Consider the following 25,916-nt stretch of genomic DNA (forward strand, 5'->3'; position numbering starts at 1 on the left):
ATCAGTGCCTGTCAATCACTCCACACATCTGTCCGCCTGGCCAATGGGGTGAGCCAGGGGCGGGGCTCAGTCCGTGTGGGCGGAGTCTGTGTCGATGGCTACGGGAAGCGCAGCTGCATGAACGATCATCTCACCGATCCTGCGTCCGTGTTTTTCACCCGCGATTCCCGGAACACGGAACAGCCCGCGGGGCGAGCGAGCGAGCGAGCGAGGGACTGCGGGGCCGCGGAGGTGCGGCGGAGAGCCAAGCCAGGAAAGGACGCCCGAGTGCGGGTTGATGCTGGCGGCCCGTCCGCCCTTTAAACACGGATGCTTCTGCGTTCATAAGCGATCGCCGTTTATCCGTGAACAGATCGGACGCGTTAACGTCCACTATTTTCACTCTCAAAGCCGATCGGCAGGCGTCAATCGCACGAACGGACCGTGAGAGCCGAGGCGCGGCAGGAGCATCATCTTCCTGCGGGTCTCCAGCGCCTGACAGGCCCGGAGACATGGGCAACACGCCGGCCGCCAAACGGGGAAACGAGATGGAAAGCGGTGGGTGTCTTTAAAGCTTCCCAATCATTCTGTTTAGTCATGATCGATCATGGCGATCGGTTTCATCATCAGATGCTCAGATTCCTCGGGAATATATTCGTGCATGTGTGAGGCTTCAGCAAAGAGAGAGAGAGAGAGAGAGAGAGAGAGAGAGAGAGAGAGAGAGAGAGAGAGAGAGAGAGAGAGAGAGAGAGAGAGAGAGAGAGAGAGAGAGAGAGAGGATGCTGATGCTGTCATGGCGATTCCAGGCTCAAACAATGTGTTGATGCTTTAATAAGCGCTTCGTTTGGGGGTTTTGTGTGTGTATGCTGTAACGTTACCCTGTATATAACATATCAAGAATGTTTATTCGACAGATAAGACTCTATATGTGTGTATTTGATGGGTCCAGATGTGTACAAGGTCTGAACAAAACAGCAAGAACCCCTAATATTCAGGGGACCACGTATCAAAATGTGATATTAATTGACATCTATGATGGTTACGGCCCTGCTGGTTGAAATGTTTAACCCTGGGTTAAGTCATGTTTCACACGGTTCATACTAACCCTGGTTTAGCCTAGTAATTAGGCTGTCAGATTTGAAGATTTCACACTTCACACATTTAGGCTAAAACCCATCAGGGTATCATCATTATTTGCATATTTACATTGTTACATCGAGTTGCAATCTGTTTTAATAATGCTCTAAAATCACGCTTGCCCTTCACTGTTGACGTTTTTAATGAGTCTTTCTCTTCTGGAAATCAAATCAAAATTGTCGACGGCATCATCTTGCATTTTTTTATGTCCAATAAAATGCGCTCTGAAATTATCCCATCACGGCTCGCGGCTGTGACGTGAACCAGAGGCTACTGGCTATTGATGTTAATGAATACATATTCGATATGTCCCACCAAACCTTCCTGCCACCAAACCTTCCTGTTTCAGTATGAAATGTCAAAACAGGAACAAAAACCGCTCAGCCGTTTCCCTCGATGCTGACGCTTGAGAGTTTCTGTGACTATACAAAATTAATTCATATTTTTTGAGGCAGGAATTATTTTATGATTGGTTTATCTTTTGCGAAACAACTCAACGTAACGCATACCTCTGCTGGTGAAAATTTGGTGCTGCTAACCCCTGTTACGAATACAAGTGTGAAACATAGCTTAACCCAGGGTTAAAAGTGGCCTTTCACCCAAAAATGAAAATTATCCAATAATTTACTCACCCCCGAGCCATCCTAGGTGTATATTTGACTTTCTTCTTTCAGCCAAACACAATTAGAGTTACGTTAAAACATAGCCTGGCTCTTCCCAGCTTTATAATGGGAGTGAATGGTACCTGATATTCTTAAAGCGTTAGTTCACCCAAAAATGAAAATTCTGTCAGTAATTACTCACCCTTATGTTGTTCCAACCCCGTAAGACTTTCGTTCATCTTCGGAACACAAAGTAAGATATTTTTGATGAAATCTGAGAGCTGGATCACTCCTCCATAGGCTTCTTAAGGGATCGAAACTGGCCGGCCCAAAAGTTATGAAAGACATCGTTAAAATAGTCCGAGTGACTACAGTGGCTCAATCTTAAGTTTATCAAGCGACGAGAATACTTTTTGTGCGCAAAAAAACAAACAAAAAGAACGACTTTATTCAACTACTCTGAAAGGCCGTGATATTTCAAGTAGTGAAACTACGCAAAGCTTCTAGGTTGTACCTTTTGTATATAAAATTTGTATGTATTTATTTTGTATATAAAAATATCCATATTTAAACTTTACACTCTGTAATCACTGGCTTCCGTTAACGGCCGTACGCGAGTCTAGTTCCGGCGGACGAGTGACCCCTGACCGGAAGAGTGACCTCTGACCCGACACATGACGTATTGATGAGGATAAGGATCGAGCAAAGCAAAACCTTGGTCATGAATTAGAAGTCTAAAACAAGAGTATTTGAAGAGAAATGTGGGAGGAGCTAAAGTTTGTTGTTTGAACCGCGAAAGCCGTCTATACGCTGATTTCACGCAGCCGCCATTTTGAAATGGCTCCGGTGGGAAGAAAACCGGAAGTGTCGCTTTTAATCATAGGAGAGTCGCGAATGCGATGGTGTATTGTTGTGTTTAATGTAGAAATTAGTTATTCTAAAAATGTATACATTTCTTTCATACTTCAGACTATATACAGTGAAATTCATTTATAAATAATATAATATATAAAATTCAGAACGTAAAAAAAGAAGGAGGAACGAACTATATACATACCCTATATTGGATATTAACATCCAATAGTGTAAATCGCGGCAGCAGCTTCAGGTTGGTAGTCCAAGCATTGTTGTCTATCTGTACTTCCGGGGTTCTTCCCACCGGAGCCTCGCTTTCGATTTCAAAATGGCGGCAGCGTGAAATCAGCCTATTCTCACTTAAGCTTACGCCACTCCTACATTCTACGTCATGCGTCAGGTCAGAGGTCACTCTTCAGGTCAGAGGTCACTCGTCGGGTCAGAGGTCACTCGTCACGTCAGAGGTCACTCTTCGGGTCAGAGGTCACTCTTCAGGTCAGAGGTCACTCGTCGGGTCAGAGGTCACTCGTCAGGTCAGAGGTCACTCTTCGGGTCAGAGGTCACTCTTCGGGTCAGAGGTCACTCGTCGGGTCAGAGGCCACTCTTCAGGTCAGAGGTCACTCTTCAGGTCAGAGGTCACTCTTCGGGTCAGAGGTCACTCGTCGGGTCAGAGGTCACTCGTCGGGTCAGAGGTCACTCTTCGGGTCAGAGGTCACTCGTCGGGTCAGAGGTCACTCGTCGGGTCAGAGGTCACTCTTCCGTCGGAACAAGACTCGCGTACAGCCGTTAACGTAAGCCAGTGATTACAGTTTATAAAGTTATAGATATGGATATTTTTCTCCGCTTTAGAAGGCCTTTATGAACCCCCTGGAGACGTATGGATTACTTTTATGATGGATGGATGCACTTTTATGGGCTTCAAAATCTAAGGAACCATTCATTCCCATTATAAAGCTTGGAAGAGCCTGGACAATTTTTAATATAACTCTGTGTTCGTGTGAAAGAAGAATGTCATACACACCTAGGATGGCTTCAGGGTGAGTAAATCATGGGCTAATTTTAATTTTTGAGTGAATTAACCCTTTAACCTGGGGTTAAAAAGACTAATAGTATATCCAACTTTATCTGCATACACACAGTAATGTATACTTAGGCCTATACTATATAGCAAATCTCACCTATTGAGTGCTTGTATCGATGCAGAATGTAAACTATATATTATCACTCGGCTCGAATCTGCTAAATGTTCCTGTGAGATATGAACATAGTATAAACATTAACGTCATGATTTCCTGAAAGCTGCTTTGAAACAATGTGCATTGTGAAAGTCGCTAAACAAATACATTCGTCTTGAGTGTATTGAGTCGTTTCAGCAATCCTATAAGATCATTACAAATCGCACTGTACGACATGGATCTAATAAACTTGTGTACGACATGTATGTAAACTTCACGATGATGACACCTATTGAATCGTAGGCTACGACGCGAGTTAGCATAGAAGAATAAAACGTCATCAGCATGCGCTCGTGGTGAACGAATAGAGCAAGATGAATCGCACTTGATTGGCAGTTGTGGTTTTTATGTGTGCTGAAAAAAGAGGTGAATATGGCTTGGGAAAAGTAGTTTGAAGTTTGAGCGCCATGTCGCGTTGATCAATACGCCATTTCATGTTGCATTTCGATTGGCTAGTCAGTAGACGTGTCGTAGCAGCAAACACTGAAAATGATCGTTGACTATCTTTGGCCACAAGACCGTCTTTGAACGCTTCACACTGTACGACGGAGAACCACGTTTAGGAGCCGCGGCCACAGAAATCTCCACGATTGGTCACCTTTCGTCTGGGACAGCCCAAAATCATACAGTGTGTGGCGGGCATAACTCGCATAAGCGAAACCCTGCTTGAACACACAGTTTAGACGAGTGCTTCCCCGCTGGCCTGCTGTGGGCTTGTTGCGCTATTCACTTGCTATTTGTCTTTTTGCTTGCTTTATATCTTTCTGCGCTGAGTTTGTGGGAAAATCTGCGGAATGTGTTTTAAAACTGAAAGGTTAAACTGGATGCACTTTTATTGTAAGCTGAAGTTGAATCAACTTTTCAGAACTTTTTGCATTGCTGATTTTATCATCACGTTTAACCCTTATCGTTATCCTTAACCATCTTATTCAAATTCAATACATCAGGCTTTTTAGGCTTGTATAGTATATTTTTTAACGAGAACGTGGAGGAAAAACGGCTCGATTTTATTCAAAGGTCCCAAAACTGAGCAAAACTACACAATCTGGTGCAGTTTCTGATATTTATATGGCCAAAAAAGTACATTTTAATGTAAATCAATGCAATTTCCAACAACTACTTGCACAAAAAAGATGCATATAAATATTAGTTGTCGCCGTATCTCCCAATAATAGTAAGATTAATATTTAAATGCTTAGTTTTATGATCAAAGCTCAGTAGTTTTTATTGTGGAGGCAAAATAATGCAATACAATGATTTAGATAAACCTTCCTCATAAGCCTTATGATCATATTTGATGGCTCACATTTTGATGAATGGATAATCAATAAGTTGCTTTAGTCCAGTAAGTGTTCATCTTGTAATATTACTAACAATATAAACGTTATTCTTACATTTACTTTATACAAATCATTAAATATTTCACAGCGAACCTTGTATCACAACCTTTTAAAATGATACTTTTACTAGCTAAAAAAGTATAAACTGTCAATCAGTAGATTGTGTGCAATGGGTTTTGATCATTTAGACGCATTAGAAATCAAATATGACGTTGCTTCTTGTAATGTTGAGTGTGTTTTCTGTCTCTTCCCACAGTTAAAGAGTTTCTGGCCTTCGCCAAAGAAGATTTCCTCAGGAAATGGGAGAATCCTGCACAGGTGAGAGGATATAAAGGGAAACCCAGTTTCAATACGTAAGCGTTTCCAGTGGAAACAGTTCTCAGAGCTGGTTATGGTGTTACATGAGTGTCACCTGGTCATTTAAACAACAGTTGAACAAACCCAGAAGACTCCCTTGACTCGGGCCAGTAAGAAACCACACAAAACACTCTCGAAACTGAGCTTCGAATCTATTAAAACTAAACTGATTGACTGTTTGTGGTGACGCCTGCTGGTCAGAACTGTGTAAATGCAGGAAACTTAAATATACGAATAAAAACACCTTTTACAAACCAACTGCAAATGTTTTATTGAAAGCGAATCTATTAAAATGCGATTAACAAATCCTCGAATACCATTTACATATGAAGTGCGTGTATAATAGATGCTATTTTATCCATTTGTAGAGCTCGTTTTGTTTGTTTTATAGAGAGCTTGGTTATTCAGAGACTTTTATCTACAACTCTTCCTTTGTATTATACAAATATGTCATTAAACTGTCTAAAATGATGATCTGAGATCAGGTAAAACCTTATAGACTCTGGTTCATTGGTTCACAGAGATCGACGCCTCGTTGTCCTGAACCATTGAAACTTAAAACATTTCAAAACCGTTATAAAGCCCGGTTTACTGAGATCACCTGACTTTGAGAGTTTGATACGTGCTCCAAGTCGATAATCCGAAACAAATGTTTCACAAAGGTTTCGAAGCTTCACAAAGTACTTTTTTCGAAAGCACCCATCACTACTAGAACCCAATAGTATCGTTAATAAACAGCCAATGATCAGTGCCGATTATATCCTGTCAATCAAAAGGGAGCGGAGAAACATGTTAGATCTCGTGCTGTGTGTAAAGAAAATGTCTCTTGTGTGAAATAACTATGAATAATTCGGCAGTCTGCTGCGAGCGAATCTTTATTAAAACTCACAATGCTACGTTATGCTTAACTTTTAGATATCGTACAACAAAAGAAGGCTCGCATAAACACAAGTGGATCAAATACATACAAGCTTTAGTTTGTACAGAAAGATCAGAACACACACACACACACACACACACACAAGTCGGGATTAAACAGAAGTTGCGCTCATCTTTTCTTCAGTATTGTGACGTATATCCGAGTGAAACGGCTTCACAAACAAGAACAAATGTAGGGCGGGGCTTGTGGAGTTGATTGGATTGTTGTGGTTTGCTATTGGTGGATCTGATGTGATTGACAGGTTATAGCCCCGCCCTCGTCATCAGAGGAGAGAAGAGATGCTGCAAGAGTTACTCTGATTCAAGATTACACATGAATTAAAAGAAAATTATGTGCACAGATAGATCATTTATAATAAACACTGCACAATTCCATAAAAATATGAATGGTCAATTCAGTTAATGTCAGTTAATGTGAGTTAGGCGTGTAAATGTGTTTTCTGTTTACAACTGAGATCAGTTATTCTGAAACATATGGAAGCTTGTTTCCGCCACAGAATAAAACATTTTATAACGCAATTGCGAGTTACGCAAGTCCAATTCTGAGAAAAAAAGAAAGACTTTTTGTCAGTTTATATAACAATTCTGACTTTAATCTCCAAATTATAAAGTGTTATAAAGTCGGAATTGCGAGATATAAACATGTAATTCTGAGAAAATATGTCAGAATTGCACGATATAAACTTAATTGTGAGATAAAAAGTCACAACTAACTTTTAAAATGTTTTATTCTTTATAACACACTGTGACTTATATCACGCAATTTTGACTTAATATTGTTTTTATCTCACAATTAGGACTTTTTTATCACAACTGCGACTTTAGGCTAGATGTAAACTCACAATTGTGAGAAAAAAGTCTGAATTGTGAGTTAAAAAAATCGCAATTACCTTTTTAATGTGAAACAAGGTGTAATACCTGTCTGTATGAGCAAACATGCTAAAGGCCGGTGGCGTGTCCGCAGAACACGGCAGGCCTGGAGGACTTCGAGCGGCTGAAGACGCTGGGCACCGGCTCGTTCGGGCGCGTGATGCTGGTCAGACACCGAGAGACCGGCCAGCACTACGCCATGAAGATCCTCAACAAACAGAAGGTGAGCGGGGCGTACACGCGAACGCTGTAATCCCGAGTTCACACACCATGTACAGTAGTCGGGTCACTGTCCTATTCTGTATGACTATCTGGTGTATCATTCAGTCGCTGCTGTGTTCACACTAATGTCTAGTTCACACTACAGGATTTTAAGGCAGTTAACGAGCTCGCCGACAGGTCAGGCTGTAAAGCCCCGTTCACACTACAAGTCTTTGACTTTGTCACTGCAGGTCGCCAGTGGCTGCGCTGGAGGGCATTCCCACTACGGGTTGCCTAGTAATGTTTGTGAGTGACTTTCACGGATGTTACTCTATGTTAGACAACAAATACGTTTTCTCTTACGCTACAAACAAATATTTTGGAAGGAAAAGTCTAAATATAAATGGAATCAGTACATAAAATGCATAATATTAAAGATGAAGGAGAAACAGTGAGTGCTTTTTGCCATCGCGGCTATTTAACTGCAGCAAACGGGCAAATAACGGTCTATCTGGGTTCCCGAAACCATTCAGGCACGGAGTCAGTACGGGGAATACCACTGTATGTACACGGAGATATATCATAAATAATAGGAGCGTTTCTGACTGCTAAAATGAGCTTCTCGTTCAACTTGCCTCGGTCAGGCTCAGCACTGAAGAGTGACGCGCTCCACTGACTTCACTCCTATTGGTTGTTGCTCCCGAAAGTCGCTCTTCGTTTGCATAAAGTGAAATAGATCTCAACTTTGTCGCGTCGCCAGACACGCCCCACCGGTCGCTGTCGCGCGTGTCGCCGGAAATCGCCCGCTCCCCATTGAAATGAATGGTATCGTGTTGCTTTGTCGCTTGTAGTGTGAACGGGGCTTCACTGCGTGTAATCGCCAATCTTTATGTGTGAAATACTAAACGATGCTTAAAAACGCTCGCTGACGCCAGACTAATATCTAGCATGCTAATATCTGGAGCTGTCGGCCGACTCGATAGCCTGTGGTGTCGCGACGAGCAACAGCCAATGATCAGCTTGTTATCACATTACACAAGCCTTTTGTGTTTGTAACCATCGTTGCCAAACCACAACACTGCTTTTTCATTATAAACATGTTTTACTCTCCTCCAACTCTCAGTCCCTGCTGCCCGCATGTGATATCCATCCTTTCACCCTTATTCAGTTTTTTTTTCCTCCGGGTTTCTAAACAGATCATTGTGCAAATAACTTTTCTTTTTTTTTTTACCGCCAATTTTGTCCTGGCGTCCATTTTAAAATAGACAACTCCTATATCGCGTAATTTCTCACTCCACTTTTCGCGTGTGTTTTCGTGACAAAACGTGGTTTGGGGACCGGATCGAGTCGTTGGGTGACAGAGTTGTTGTCCGCTCGTGTAGTGTGTGTGTCCCCCCGTTGCAGATCGTTTACGTAGTGTGAACACCACAACGACTTCGAGACTCCAGAGTGAGTCATGTAGTCTAAACAGCAGCGATCTGCCGACGTTAAAGTTGTGTAGTGTGAACTAGGCATAGGATGGATCGGCGACAGGTTTCACACTGCACTTTACAAAAGAGAGAATCGCAACTAAAACACGCCTGAAGTGATGAGGAAATAACGCAAGATCATGCGTGCCTGAGACCGGAGATATCGCGCGAGACTGAAAATTATATTAATGATAGCCCGCAAGAAGGTCAAGGTCAAAGTTTATTTCTGTAGCACCTTTTAACAACTCGAATGTTGACCAAAGTGCTTCACAGATACATCAAAAGTACACATACAGTGTAGAGTAGAGCATATAAAAAATAAAACAAATTAAAAGCTTGCGGAAAAAAAAGAAGTTTGCGATCCAAATAGTCTGTGCGCTGATTTACAGCGAAAAGGAGAAAAAGAAAAGCAGATTATGCAGGAGGGAATGGTTGGGGAGACGAGAGCAAGGATTGTGTGTTCTGCAAAGAGAGTTCGGGGTTAATACATATTTTCGCTATATTCTGCTGTCAAGCAAATGTTTGTGCTTTGTTTCTGTTTGATATGATTGTATATCTATAAAATACTGATATTCTGGTCTAAAACTCCTCCCACTGCCCTGTTTCTCGCTCTCTCATTGGCTGTCGGTCATCGCCGATGTAGTTTTCAGTCAGAACACTTTTCACACGGCAGGATTTTGAATCGCTGACAGGTCCAGATGTTTAGCATGTCAAATATCTCACGGGCGCCCCTTCGCTCTCTTCCATTGGTCAGAACTGAAGCCGCCAGTGTCCCGATATGGCTCCGACATCTTGGACTTGAGTCTGCGCAGAAGCGATCTCGGGACCAGACCTGCGCAGTCGTGAGCCGGAAGTAAAGCCGCGAAATCAAGGCCCCGCCCTCACTCTCACAGAATCAATCGCAAGCACACGCTCCTGCACTTTTTTTTAATTAATTATAGAAATTTAGATATTAAATTTAAAGCTCCAATCTCCTCAGTCCTCCGAAGATCCTGAAAAAAAGTCTGTTGGTGCTTCAGTGACTACTTCGCTCAGAGAACCTGTCAATCACAGCTGTCAATCATGACGTCACACCACCGCATCAAACTAACTAACTAAAAACAAACATATTTTAAAAACAAACACTTGAAATTACATCAGCGTGATAAAAACTACAGTAAATGACAGAAACTATATTTGCAAAAACGATATTTGAAGTGTAGGACCGGTCACCGGGGGGCGATCGAGACTCTGGGTTTATGAGCTATACTAGGACCGGCCACCGGGGGGCGATCGAGACTCTGGGTTTATGACCTATACTAGGACCGGCCACCGGGGGGCGATCGAGACTCTGGGTTTATGAGCTATACTAGGACCAGCCACCGGGGGGCGATCGAGACTCTGGGTTTATGGCCTATACTAGGACCGGCCACCGGGGGGCGATCGAGACTCTGGGTTTATGAGCTATACTAGGACCAGCCACCGGGGGGCGATCGAGACTCTGGGTTTATGGCCTATACTAGGACCGGCCACCGGGGGGCGATCGAGACTCTGGGTTTATGACCTATACTAGGACCGGCCACCGGGGGGCGATCGAGACTCTGGGTTTATGACCTATACTAGGACCGGCCACCGGGGGGGCGATCGAGACTCTGGGTTTATGACCTATACTAGGACCAGCCACCGGGGGGCGATCGAGACTCTGGGTTTATGACCTATACTAGGACCGGCCACCGGGGGGCGATCGAGACTCTGGGTTTATGAGCTATACTAGGACCAGCCAACGGGGGGCGATCGAGACTCTGGGTTTATGGCCTATACTAGGACCGGCCACCGGGGGGCGATCGAGACTCTGGGTTTATGACCTATACTAGGACCGGCCACCGGGGGGCGATCGAGACTCTGGGTTTATGACCTATACTAGGACCGGCCACCGGGGGGGCGATCGAGACTCTGGGTTTATGAGCTATACTAGGACCAGCCACCGGGGGGCGATCGAGACTCTGGGTTTATGGCCTATACTAGGACCGGCCACCGGGGGGCGATCGAGACTCTGGGTTTATGACCTATACTAGGACCGGCCACCGGGGGGCGATCGAGACTCTGGGTTTATGACCTATACTAGGACCGGCCACCGGGGGGCGATCGAGACTCTGGGTTTATGACCTATACTAGGACCGGCCACCGGGGGGCGATCGAGACTCTGGGTTTATGACCTATACTAGGACCGGCCACCGGGGGGCAATCGAGACTCTGGGTTTATGAGCTATACTAGGACCGGCCACCGGGGGGCGATCGAGACTCTGGGTTTATGACCTATACTAGGACCGGCCACCGGGGGGCGATCGAGACTCTGGGTTTATGACCTATACTAGGACCGGCCACCGGGGGGCGATCGAGACTCTGGGTTTATGACCTATACTAGGACCGGCCACCGGGGGGCAATCGAGACTCTGGGTTTATGAGCTATACTAGGACCGGCCACCGGGGGGCGATCGAGACTCTGGGTTTATAAGCTATACTAGGACCAGCCACCGGGGGGCGATCGAGACTCTGGGTTTATGGCCTATACTAGGACCGGCCACCGGGGGGTGATCGAGACTCTGGGTTTATGACCTATACTAGGACCGGCCACCGGGGGGCGATCGAGACTCTGGGTTTTATGACCTATACTAGGACCGGCCACCAGGGGGCGATCGAGACTCTGGGTTTATGACCTATACTAGGACCGGCCACCGGGGGGCGATCGAGACTCTGGGTTTATGAGCTATACTGGGACCGGCCACCGGGGGGCGATCGAGACGTTTTGGCTTCACTTTTCAGGGCTTGTGCGGCACGCTTGGTGATTTCGGGCATTTGTCGGCGATCTCCCAAAACCTGTCGCGATGCGTTTAGTAACACTGTGTGTCTTCAGGTGGTGAAGCTGAAGCAGATCGAACACACACTAAACGAGAAGAGGATCCTGCAGGCCGTCAGCTTCCCCTTCCTCGTGCGCCTGGAGTACTCCTTCAAGGTGAGGATCGCTCAGGACATGATAACCGGATGATGGCGCGTGTAATGGACGTGTGTGTGTGTGTGTGTGTGTTGCAGGACAACACTAATCTCTACATGGTGATGCAGTACGTTCAGGGAGGGGAGATGTTCTCACACCTGCGCAGAATCGGCAGATTCAGGTGAAGATCTGTTCATTCCTGATGTGCTTGTGTAGTCTCTGAGGGGAAATGCAACATGAAGTGCACAAATAGGCCATCGGTTATTTCTATGGGGTTATTTCTATGGGGTTATTTCTATGCCAAAAGTAATAATCTGTTGAAATAGATTTACTTATTGTAGAGTTAAGGAAAGATATCATGAGTGTTGTAATGTTGTAAAGTGGATACGTAACAAATGTCGGTATCATTTTAAAACGAGCTGTTCATTCATAAATCCGTAAGATCTTTCCTTCATGCTGTGGAAACACAAACCGGGAGATGCAGAAAAGGGGCGGAGCTACAGAAGCTCTTAAAGGGCCAGTTCACCCAAAAATGAAAATTCTGTCATCATTTACTCATGTTGTAACAAACCTGTTTGAGTTTCTTTTCTTCTGTTGAACACAAATATATATTTTGAACATTATGGGTACTCAAACAGTTGATGGACACCATTGACTTCCATAGTAGGAATAAAAAAAAATACTATGGAAGTCAATGGGTGCCGTAAACTGTTTGGTTACCCACGTTCTTCAAAATATCTTCTTTTGTGTTTTATTTTTTGGGTGAACCATCCCTTTAAAGTCTTTAAAGTCAATCATTGTATCCCTTAAAACTCATGTTTGATCACCGAAATTACATATTTAAACTTTTTTTTTTTCTGTAAAAAAATGCCTTAAAATATCTTGAAAGTAACTCGACACCCTTGCCTCATTTAGTATGTGAGGTTCTATGAATATGCAAATGAGCCCCGCCTCCACTCACTCACTCAGCTCAGAGATCCACTGGTTGACGATCACACGTTGATCTGATTGGTTACAAGGTAGTGTGTGACGTCAGAAACACCAGCGATTTCAAACCGTGTTTTTGAGACTGTCTTTGGTTCACTGCAGTTTTAAGCAGAAAATACTCAGCAATGCTGTCGACTTATGAACTTACACATGGTGTGTCTTAAAGCACATTAAAAACACCACACACATATAAACAACATTAAAAGCTGGATGCTTTCAATTTAAAATAAGTATTTGCTTTGGATTTATGTTTACTATTATCATCACTTTAAAAATCTCCTCTAATAAAAAAGATTTAAAAACAACCCACATTTTAGAACGATTTTTAAAAAATTATTTAATAATGAATGCATTATCTATATTCCCCTACTTGTTTTTTTATGTTCTCAAGTTTGTATTTTTGTTGAAATGTAAGTTTTGCAAAAGTAAAAAATACACAACCATATACACACACACACACACACACACACACACACACACACACACACACACACACACACACACACACATCAACTCATTCTCCATTCTGACTACTTTCCACATCATGAAGTCATCAAAACACGAGAAACACAAGTGTAAACACAGGAATGATGTTGTGATTAAAACACATGAATGAAATGCCAGCTCCGCTCACTTTCTGCAGTGTAATGAGGAGTTCACATGTTTGACTTGGTGTTTTTCCGTCACTATCTGGTTCAACTCATTCTTAAAAATCACAATAGTCAGGCATTTAAGCAAAGCCTTTAAATCAAACTGTTTTAAGGTTGATGAGAAATGTGTGTAAACCTCGTAGTTCACATGTGCGATTACAAAAGACCAAATGCTCAGAAGGAAAACAGGTCGTATTTATATGTATTTTGACTCAGGTTGAATTGCATGTGTGTAAATGAGAAAAAAAAAAAACAGAAATTTGAGATAAAATGTTTAACATTTTTTGTTAGCATCTGTTTTTGGCCTCTTTAAAATGTGATTCCAAATGCTAAATGTGATCATCTGACCTACATCTAAAAAAAACATGTATGGTTCCGTGAAGAAACTTGAACAATTGTTCCATTGAACAAAAGGTTCTTTATAGTGAAACATGATTCTTTAGATTTTTAGAGTGTTCTTCACATTAAGAAAAAATGGTTCTAAAGAAAGGTTCTATGAGGAACTAAAAATGGTTCTATGACATCACTGCGGAACATGTGTCTATGACATCACCCCCCCCCCCCCCCCCCCCAAACATATGGAACCTTTATTTTTAAGTCAATTACAGTATATGTAGTTTAACTTGTACGTTTTATAATCCTCATAAAAGTTGACAAAAATCGATAGATTGTTATGTAACAGTCGCCCCAGAAATCTGCATATTTGTGCTTGATTTCTTTGGCTTTAACTCGAGTTCGTCTAGCTAAATATAGAGGATAAAACAACTTTGGTTTGGTTTAAAGAACCAAACGATGACTTCCGGTGAGCCTCGAGGATATTTGACCTGAAAGTTATGCTAATGTGAGACTGTGACATGCTTAATATGTATTAGTTGTTTGCTGTGACATTGTGTCCTAATGCAGAAATCACTGATGAGGTTCAGTCCATCTGTTTTATTCCGGCTGATGCCTTTATGTAACGGTGTGTTTTCTCCTCGTCTTTCTTCCGGGCGTTTGCTCTCTCTCTCTCTCTCCGCAGTGAACCCCATGCACGCTTTTATGCTTCACAAATAGTTTTGACCTTTGAGTATCTGCATGCCCTTGACCTGATCTACAGAGACCTTAAACCAGAGAACCTCCTCATCGATCAGCAGGGATACATCCAGGTAATAACACACACACTTCAAATTCAAGATACACTCATATTTATTGCTTAGTAAATGAACAGTAAAAACACATTTAAAAATAAGACTGCCACAATTGGCTGTTTTCACTCAGCGCTAGTTGAGGTGCGCAATTTTCAACATTTTTTTCAAGATTAAATTGAAATAAAATTAATCGTAACTTCGTCATATTTATATTATATTTAATATTTATATTTAATATCATATAATATGTAGTTAGAATCTGAAATTAATATGAAACACTTTCGACTCCCAGTCTTAAATTTCTTAATTCGCATGGATAATAAACTAATTTGTAATATTTATCGTTACTTTATAAAGCAAATGTCAACATTTGTGACCTACTTTACATCAGTATTTATTTTAAAGTAAGTATTGTTCACAACTTTCACTGTAATAATTAATACTTGTGCCTTTTGGAAAATATTTTATGTTTAAGCACAGATTATGACAAATGCTGCGTTAGATGAACAGAAACAGATCAAAATCAATGTGATTTTTGCTGTAACCCAAAAAGTGAGAGAAAAAAAAGAAGTCAGGTTTGGGTGTAAATAAAGTGTGTGTGTGTGTGTGTGTGTGTGTGTTTTCTCAATCACACACAGCTCATGATCTCACCATTACTGCCCTCCTATGGCTAATATGAGAATGACATGAAAGAAGTGTGTCAATCTCATGGTCGTGTGTGTGTGTGTGTGTGTGTGTGTGTGTGTGTCTGTGTGTGTGTGTGTGACTGTGTGTGTGTGTGTGACTGTGTTCCAGGTGACAGACTTTGGCTTCGCGAAGCGGGTGAAGGGCCGCACGTGGACGTTGTGTGGGACCCCGGAGTATCTGGCCCCGGAGATCATCCTCAGCAAGGTGAGCCTCGCTTCCCTCACAATGCAACAAAAATATAGAACTTGCATTATAATTAATAAAGCGTTTTCACTGCATGAGTCAGCCTGTAGATGCTCCAAACACTTCATCTGTCTGAATAACCTGATTTAATATTCACATATAATAGACGCGAATTCGCGATGCATATTCACATAGAAAACACTTATTTTAAATTGTAATAATATTTCACGATATTACTAGTATTTTTGATCAAATAAATGCAGCCTTGGTGAGCAGAAGAGACTCTTTCAAACACATAGAAAAATTATTGAATTATGTAATTATAAATACTGCTCAAAAGTTTGGAAAATTACATTTATAATTACATAATTCAATAATTTTTCTATGTGTTTGAAAGAGTCTCTTCTGCTCACCAAGGCTGCATTTATTTGATCAAAAATACTAGTAATATCGTGAAATATTATTACAATTTAAAATAAGTGTTTTCTATGTGAATATGCAAGTGTAATTTATTCCTGTGATCAAAGCTTGAGTTTTCAGCATCATTACTCCAGTCTTCAGTGTCACATGATCCTTCACAAATCACTCTAATGTGCCCTAACATTTTTGATTATCAATGTTGAAAAAATTTTTTTTAGGATTGTTTAGGAAGTTGAAAAGAACAGCATTTATTTGAAATAAACATTTTATTTTACTATCACTTTTGATCAATTTAAAGCATTTATTGCTGAATAAAAGTCTTTTTTATTTTATCTTACTTAACCCAAACTTTTGAATGGTAGTGTTTCACATTGTCAACAAAAAATATTAAAAGGCACAACTGTTTTCAACATTGATAATAATCAGAAATGTTTCCTGATCCTCATATTAGAGTGATTTCTGAAGGATCATGTGACTCTGAAGACTGAAGTAATGATGCTGAAATACAGCTTTGATCACAGGAATAAATGACACTTTAACATGAAGAAAACTGTTAAATTGTAATAATATTTCACAATATTACTGTTTTTACTGTATATTGATTAAATAAATGCAGCCTTGGTGAGAATTAGAGACTTCTTTCAAAAAAACTATTTCCAACTTATGACCGATAGTGTCTGAATTGTTTGCTATTTATTTGATCTGTTTCAGTTTGAATAACTTGCATCTCATCTCATCCCTCCTCTACTAGTTTAAATCCCCTTTCCATGAATATACGCAGTTGTCGCTCAACTTTACAGTGTTTGATCAGCTCTTGACCTGCTCCTGGTGTGTGTGTGTGTGTGTGTGTGTGTGTGTGGTAGGGTTATAATAAGGCGGTGGACTGGTGGGCTCTGGGTGTGTTGATGTACGAGATGGCTGCTGGTTATCCTCCATTTTTCGCCGATCAACCCATTCAGATCTACGAAAAGATTGTCTCAGGAAAGGTAATTTTGCCAAGGCTTGACAAAACAACAGCCTATCGGTTTCATCTGAGATTCTCGTCTTCAGCCTGACCCGCTTGTTTCCTTCCACAGGTACGATTCCCGTCGCACTTCAGTTCGGACCTGAAGGACCTGTTGAGAAACCTGTTGCAGGTGGACCTCACCAAACGCTTCGGAAACCTTAAAAACGGAGTTAACGACATTAAAGGACACAAGTGGTTCTCCACTACTGACTGGATAGCCATTTACCAGCGGAGGGTGAGAAACACGCGCCATCCCTTCATCACTGACCGTAAATGACGTATTATTCAGAGTTTGACCTGTAAGGCTGCGTTCACACTACTGTAACGTTCATGAAAGACATTCGCGGATGTTGTAATAGCCGCGTTTACATTACACATTTGCACAAAACTTGTGCGATATTTTCTTAATGTCGATAAAAAACGATTGCGAAATGACGGCGTTTCAATTAACTGATGTTATGGGACTAAAACATAATTTTTTCCTCTCGCGATAAGTCATTTCAATAATTATGGCGACGGATGTTGTAGGTTTACGTATATCCCAGCCGCCGCACTAGCCATTATTATTAATGGAAGGAGACGTAGGTGTGTTATCCAAGCATTAATGGAGAGGAAACTTACGATATACTTACGATACTTATATACCTTATACTTATATTTCTGCTTCAAGGTCGTGATTGTGGTATTTCTTTGTTGTTTAGAATCCAGTATTCCTGTAACTCTTTTGTCTTTTATGAGTTTAATGATGAACTCTGTCTCGTCTTCTGTCAAAACACACTGCGCCATCTTTAAAGAATGATCGACTGTTTCCATTTCGCAGTTGTGCAAAATAAATCCTTTTTCGAATTGCCTGAAAAACCACCTCATGTAAAGCGTAACAACGTTTTTGCGATATATGGGAGTTTTTGCTCAATTTTTGCGTTTTTATTTCAAAACTGAAGTTCAATACCGTAAAAAATACGGTAGTAATATTTTAGGTTTTACGGCAGGCATCTAAATATTACGGTAAAAAACTGGCAGCTGTGGTTGCCAGTACTTTACCGTAAAATATATGGTAGAAATATTTTAGTCTTTACGGCACTGAACTAAAGTTTACGGTAAAAAACTGGCAGCTGGTTGCAAGTGCTTTACCGTAAAAAATACGGTATTAATATTTTAGGTTTTATGGCAAAGCACTTGCAACCAGCTGCCAGTTTTTTACCGTAAACTTTAGTTCAGTGCCGTAAAGACTAAAACATTTCTACCATATATTTTACGGTAAAGTACTGGCAACCACAGCTGCCAGTTTTTTACCGTAATATTTAGATCCCTGCCGCAAAACCTAAAATATTACTACCATAGTTTTTACGGTAAATCGCTTTAAACCAGCTGGCAGTTTTTTACCGTAAACTTTAGTTCAATGCCGTAAAACAGTGGTTCTCAACTCCAGTCCTCGGGACCCGCTGCTCTGCACATTTTGTATGTCTCTCTTATCTGACACACTCAGTCCAGTTCATAGAGTCTATCCTAACGAGCTGAGGATCTGAATCAGGTGTGTTAAATAAGGGAGACATACACAATATGCAGAGCAGTGGGTCCCGAGGACTGGAGTTGAGAACCACTGCTGTAAAACACACATATTTCTACCGTTTTTTTTACGGTAAAGGACTGTCAACCACAGCTAGCAGTTTTTTACCGTAAATTTAAGTTCAATGAAGTAAAACATAAAAATTGCTACCGTATTTTTTACAGTAAGTTATGGTAAATGCAACAGTAAGGTTTTTTTTTACAGTGTACTTCCAAAATCCGTACATTTAACAGTATTTTACTGTAAAACTACATGAAATGTCCCGTGAGAGCTATTACAGGTATATAATAAGGGTACATAGTGTTAAGCAATTAACATGTCTTTTCCGTTGCTTTTTTACAGTATTTTACCGTTCAAATTACGAACATTTTTTACACTGTATGTTCAGCGAGAAAAGGACTGCTGTCATGTAAAGATATAGAAAGACACATAATCAAACTACACAGCACAAATAAATACAATAGAGCAAAAATACGAATGCTTTTTAGTTTTTACAGGTAGGTCTAACATTAGTTTTCAGGAACATAAACTGAATAAAGTGATCAAATGTAAAAATAACATTGCATATTTGACTATAAATAAAGATGAATCCTTATTAAAGTTCCAAAAGCTATTCAGTCCAGAGCAGTGAGTGATTTCCTTGTCTTTTGTTGTTTGATTAACATTAAAAATACAAACGGCTGGAATATTAGGCTGCTGTCACTTTAAGACTGAATGCCCGGATCCAGTATACTGATACACATGTGTTGTCTTTCTCTACTGTTATTATTCACTTAAGACATAACCAACAACACATTTATACAGAATAAATCTGCTTTTGAAAGAAACTTGGCTTTTCAAATAATGCGTGAGTCATTGAATCATTCACTCAAGCCGATTTTCTTTTTAAATAATTCATTCAGATTAATAAGTAGTTAAACCTTTTAAATAGACTGCAGCAATTAACATTTTGTCAGAACTTCTAGTAAATTACATTATTTAGTTTAGTTGTCTGTTCAGAATCGTAATCTCTGTTCGAAGCAAAAAAATTGTTGTGCAGCTCAAATCCGCACATATTTTACGCTTTTCTCTGTTAATCGATATGTAATTTGAACAATAATATATGATCCATGTCAAAAGGGTTAATGAACAGAAACATCAAATATTCTGTGTGATTTTGCTGTTACTCAAAAACAAAGGGGAGTGTAAAATATGAGCAAAGAAATACTTCATATTGGTATTGGCGATTATTTCATGCTCAAATGTAAATATCAAGCGTGAGATGTTTAAGATCAGGTAAATCTCTCTCTCTCTCCGTGTGTGTTTTGGCAGGTGGAGGCCCCGTTTGTGCCTAAATGCAGAGGTCCCGGGGACACCAGCAACTTCGACGACTACGAGGAAGAGGAGATCCGTGTGTCGTTCACGGAGAAGTGCGCAAAAGAATTTGCCGAATTCTAGAGGAAGAAACTATAGAAATCAGAGCGAGGGATATAGGTGGAGAGAAAGAGAGAGAGAAGGAGAAAAAGTGCATGAATCTTAAAAACCGATCCTTCCTCCTGTAAAACAGCAGAGAAACCAGCGGAAGAGTCCAGAGAAGACCTCCAGGGATAAACAGTGAGGCCTTTATCATCTCCTCTATTTTAATCATGTTTGCAATTTTCTCTTTTTTTTTCTTCTTTTTTTTTAATCTCTGTTCATGTGATATTAACCCTGATGGATTTGATAGGGTGTAATTGTTGGCCTGTGGACTGGGATTGTTGTTGCCGCACAAAAACAGACTGGATTAGTTAAATCTCTAATCTTGAACAGTTACCACTAAGGTGCAAGTTCTCCACTAGGTCACCATAACAACCATACAGAAAAATAGAAAAAAAAAAGAACGATAAAAATATGTATTCCTGTGTAATAACCGAAATATTTTTGGTCCTGTATACTGTCATGTGTTTCTTTATTCTTAAAATGCACTGAAAGGGACGACGAAGTGAAAATGGCATAGAAAAGAAGCCATGATTTCATAATATGAGCACTCTTTTCTTTTTCTTCTTTCAGCTGTAGGTCCACTGCGCTCTGTAAAATATTCACTGATGAACTTTGAACTTTCACCTATGAAATGTGCCATGAAATCCTACAAGTGTCAATATTTTGGCTCATCAGTCGTTTCATTGATTCTAGCTGACATATAGCAGTCGACAGCGGACCGCGTCAATGCTTGGTGCAGAGGAGGGGATGAATGTTTTCGTTTCGTTTGTTTAGGATTGTTAATACTATAATTGTTACGGTTCTCATTGGGTTATACATTTCTAGTACCTGACGAAATCGCACACACACTGTGCGTGATTGACACGGCGAAGTCTTGCGGTCGGCCAATGAGCCGCCGCATTGCTCTCTCCGTTTTCGCCATTTCTTCCCCCTTCATTCTTCCATTTCTGCATTTTTAAATAGGCAAAGTCTTCTCTCTGAATGGGTGCAGAGCATCTGGCTCCTTTTTGGGTGAGAATTTCTTACACGCAACTCTCTAGGCTACAAATATCTCCTCTAAGCTGGAGGTGAACTCAGTGGATACCAGTGCTTACTCCTGAGGACATGGTTCAAGTTAATTGTGATATTTTGCACCACAAGAATCATTCCAATAAAGTATTACTATAAATACCAAACAGGTTTCACGTCCTTTTATGTGTAAGCACCTAATATTTTAGTAAGTTTCACCCTGTCTGCAGCTTCTGTCCTATTCGGCATGCTGTCATATTGAAGTAGAAATTTCTGTCATGAAACTCTAGATGGCACAGACTGATCGGTCCTTAACTCAATCTGCCTGTAATCATATCATTCTCTATAGGGCACCGCTGATTGGTTCCTGCTGTATTAGTAGCCGATGAGCTCGCTGCTCAATCTTCAAATACTGATCAGCATTTGCTGTAACAGTTGCAGGGCGCTTTCAGAAACCCTCCACCTTCCCCAGCTCCACCTGTATAGATCTGCTACGGGTAATTCATGTATGCTATATTGTATAGCAGCAGCATGTCTTACTTGCTCACAGCAGCGTGTTGTGTATATCTTTGCAGTAGCAAGTCCCGTACTTGCTCTGCAGCAGCAATAACCAATAATCAACATCATCAGCAATAATCTACAACAACAGCAATAACCAAGATCAGCAGCAATAACCAAGATCAGCAGCAATAATCAACATCAGCAGCAATAACCAACATCAGCAGCAATAATCTACAACAACAGCAATAACCAACATCAGCATCAATAATCAACATCAGCATCAATAACTAACATCAGCATTAATAACCAACATCAGCATCAATAACCAACATCAGCATCAATAACCAACATCAGCATCAATAACCAACATTAACAGCAATAATCTACAACAACAGCAATAATCAACATCAGCATCAATAATCAACATCAGCATCAATAACCAACATCAGCATCAATAATCAACATCAGCATCAATAACTAACATCAGCATTAATAACCAACATCAGCATCAATAACCAACATCAGCATCAATAACCAACATTAACAGCAATAATCTACAACAACAGCAATAATCAACATCAGCATCAATAATCAACATCAGCATCAATAACTGACATCAGCATTGATAACCAACATCAGCATCAATAACCAAAATCAACAGCAATAATCTACAACAACAGCAATAACCAACATCAGCATCAATAACCAAAATCAACAGCAATAATCTACAACAACAGCAATAATCAACCGCAACAGCAATAATCAACATCAGCAGCAATAACCAACATCAGCATCAATAACCAACATTTGCATCAATAACCAACATCAACAGCAATAATCTACAACAACAGCAATAATCAACCGCAACAGCAATAACCAACATCAGCAGCAATAACCAACATCAGCATCAATAACCAACATCAGCATCAATAACCAACATTAGCATCAATAACCAACATCAACAGCAATAACCAACATCAGCATCAATAACCAACATTAACAGCAATAATCTACAACAACAGCAATAATCAACCGCAACAGCAATAATCAACATCAGCAGCAATAACCAACATCAGCATCAATAACCAACATTTGCATCAATAACCAACATCAACAGCAATAATCTACAACAACAGCAATATCCAACATCAGCAGCAATATCCAACATCAGCATCAATAACCAACATCAACAGCAATAACCAACATCAGCATCAATAACCAACATCAGCATCAATAACCAAAATCAGCATCAATAACCAACATCAGCATCAATAACCAACATCAGCATCAATAATCAACCGCAGCAGTAATAACCAACATCAACAGCAATAACCAACATCAGCATCAATAACCAACATCAACAGCAATAATCTACAACAACAGCAATAACCAACATCAGCATCAATAACCAACATCAGCATCAATAACCAACATCAGCATCAATAACCAACATCAGCATTAATAATCAACCGCAGCAGCAATAACCAACATCAACAGCAATAATCTACAACAACAGCAATAACCAACATCAGCAGCAATAACCAACATCAGCATCAATAACCAAAATCAGCATCAATAACCAAAATCAGCAGCAATAACCAACATCAGCATCAATATCCAACATCAGCAGCAATAACCAACATATGCATCAATAACCAACATCAGCATCAATATCCAACATCAGCAACAATATCCATCATCAGCATCAATATCCAACATCAGCATCAATAACCAACATCAGAATCAATAACCAACATCAGCATCAATATCCAACATCAGCATCAATAACCAACATCAGCATCAATAACCAACATCAGCATCAATAACCAACATCAGCATCAATAACCAACATCAGCATCAATAACCAACATCAGCATCAATAACCAACATCAGCAGCAATAACCAACATCAGCATCAATATCCAATATCAGCATCAATAACCAACATCAGCAGCAATTACCAACATCAGCATCAATAACCAACATCAGCAATAACCAACATCAGCATCAATATCCAACATCAGCATCAATAACCAACATCAGCAGCAATAACCAACATCAGCATCAATATCCAACATCAGCATCAATAACCAACATCAGCAGCAATAACCAACATCAGCATCAATATCCAACATCAGCATCAATAACCAACATCAGCAGCAATTACCAACATCAGCATCAATAACCAACATCAGCATCAATATCCAACATCAGCATCAATAACCAACATCAGCAGCAATTACCAACATCAGCATCAATAACCAACATCAGCATCAATATCCAACATCAGCAATAACCAACATCAGCAGCAATAACCAACATCAGCATCAATAACCAACATCAGAATCAATAACCAACATCAGCATCAATAACCAACATCAGAATCAATAACCAACATCAGCATCAATAACCAACATCAGAATCAATAACCAACATCAGCATCAATATCCAACATCAGCAATAACCAACATCAGCAGCAATTACCAACATCAGCATCAATAACCAACATCAGCATCAATAACCAACATCAGCATCAATAACCAACATCAGAATCAATAACCAACATCAGCATCAATATCCAACATCAGCAATAACCAACATCAGCAGCAATAACCAACATCAGCAGCAATAACCAACATCAGCATCAATAACCAACATCAGAATCAATAACCAACATCAGCATCAATAACCAACATCAGAATCAATAACCAACATCAGCATCAATATCCAACATTAACAGCAATAATCTACAACAACAGCAATAATCTACAACAACAGCAATAATCAACATCAGCATCAATATCCAACATCAGCATCAATAACCAACATCAGCAGCAATAATAATAGCAGCAGCAGTGTAGCAGATCTATTCCGCCAAGACCAAATATATCAATATTGTTATATCCATTACAAAACCAAACTCTGCGCGAGTTGTCATGACAGAATGTGTGTATTGGGATATTGCACCATTGTTCATTAAGACTGAGAGATGAGTTGGGTGGACTTTCACAGCCACTGCTCCAGAACAGGGTAAGAATATCATAGGTCTGGCCAGGCATCATATTCATGATGAAACACTTCTGAATTTGTTTAGCAGTTTGTATAGCATGTTTGCATTATAAAGTGCAGCTGGTCATGTACAATAGCTTTGTGTTGTTTAAGCATTACACAACTGCAGAGAACTCATTGAAAGATTGAGAAGATCATGAGATGTCTGCTCATACTAGTATAGATCTGTCGGTTAAAGATTTTGGAGGGCAACACTAGGCTTTTTCCAGATGTATCTATATGCATTTTAAAATATGCAATATAATTAATTTAATCATGTTACTTTGTGCCTATTGATGCTAGTTTTAGCTAATCAGATCAAGTCCTTCATGCTGATTTCACTAATTAGTGCAATGGAAATTTTAAACCAGTTTTTTAGTTAACACATTCTGCAATGAACTATTTTAGGACTTTCATTAAACTTTAAGCTCTTTTTAGTATTCATTTTGGCTTGTAGATAATGTTTCCCCCCATATTTTTGTTGCAATTATCTGTTAACATCTGGCAGGGACGTCACGTGATAGCCGTCATCTAACCATTCAATATGCCTTTCAATTGAATTGAATTTTAATTGAATATGTTTGTTGTAACTATAGTTGTACAACCAAATTTAGTCTCTCATTTGAAAAGTGCACTCACACACACACACACACACATCAAAAATATAAATATAAACTAATGTAAACAAATGGTACAGAATGTTAAAAAAAGGTTATTTACATAAATTTACATAATGTTATTTACATTATTTACCTAAACATAGAGATCACATATGTGACCCATGGACCACTAAACCAGTCACAAGTCGCACAGGTATATGTGGGAATAGCCAACAATCACTGTATGGGTCAAAATTTTCGATTTTTCCATTATGCCAAAAATCATAAGGATATTAAGTAAAGATCATGTTCCATGAAGATATTTTATAAATTTGCTACCATATATATATATATATATATATATATATATTTGTGAGTCAGTGAGTGTAACATAAATGGACAACTTTAAAGGCAGTTTTCTCAATATTTCGATTTTTTTGCACCCTCAGATTCCAGATTTTCAAATAGTTGTATCTCTGCCAAATATTATATCGGCCTAATATGTCGTATCCTAACAAACCATACAGCAATGGAAACACTATTTATTCAGCTTTCAGATGATGATGTATAAATCTCAATTAAAAAAAAAATCCTTGTGACTGGATTTGTGGTCCAGGGTCACATATAGGGGAAAACAATCTGTTGGATTAGGTGTAATGGACTGCAGCGCGAGCGTTGACGAGGTGCGCAAAACGCGTAACTCTGCAATACCACCTTAAAT

At 40.1% G+C, this 25,916-nt stretch overlaps 1 protein-coding gene across 1 annotated transcript; it reads left to right on the forward strand.

Moving 5' to 3' along the window:
• Nucleotides 1-65: 65 nt before the first annotated feature.
• On the forward strand, nt 66-20,340 carry prkacab (protein kinase, cAMP-dependent, catalytic, alpha, genome duplicate b). The gene is made up of 10 exons (XM_056272030.1): nt 66-537; nt 5,405-5,466; nt 7,409-7,537; nt 11,878-11,976; nt 12,054-12,136; nt 14,611-14,737; nt 15,515-15,610; nt 16,873-16,995; nt 17,086-17,250; nt 19,894-20,340. Exons 1-10 carry the CDS (start codon nt 492-494, stop codon nt 20,017-20,019), a joined length of 1,056 nt encoding a protein of 351 aa, XP_056128005.1. The 5' UTR covers nt 66-491; the 3' UTR covers nt 20,020-20,340.
• Nucleotides 20,341-25,916: the final 5,576 nt, after the last annotated feature.

The sequence above is a fragment of the Rhinichthys klamathensis genome, unplaced genomic scaffold (assembly GCF_029890125.1).
Source record: "Rhinichthys klamathensis goyatoka isolate OS25496 unplaced genomic scaffold, OSU_Roscu_1.1 h1tg000330l_1, whole genome shotgun sequence".
Classification (NCBI taxonomy): Eukaryota; Metazoa; Chordata; class Actinopteri; order Cypriniformes; family Leuciscidae; genus Rhinichthys; species Rhinichthys klamathensis.

Excerpts from the sequence above, each read along its gene's own strand:
- prkacab (XM_056272030.1), top strand. The coding sequence starts at position 492 with ATGGGCAACACGCCGGCCGCCAAACGGGGAAACGAGATGGAAAGCG. Across the intron at positions 538-5,404 it reads GGGAAACGAGATGGAAAGCG|TTAAAGAGTTTCTGGCCTTC; the intron begins GTGGGTGTCTTT and ends CTCTTCCCACAG. Across the intron at positions 17,251-19,893 it reads TAGCCATTTACCAGCGGAGG|GTGGAGGCCCCGTTTGTGCC; the intron begins GTGAGAAACACG and ends GTGTTTTGGCAG.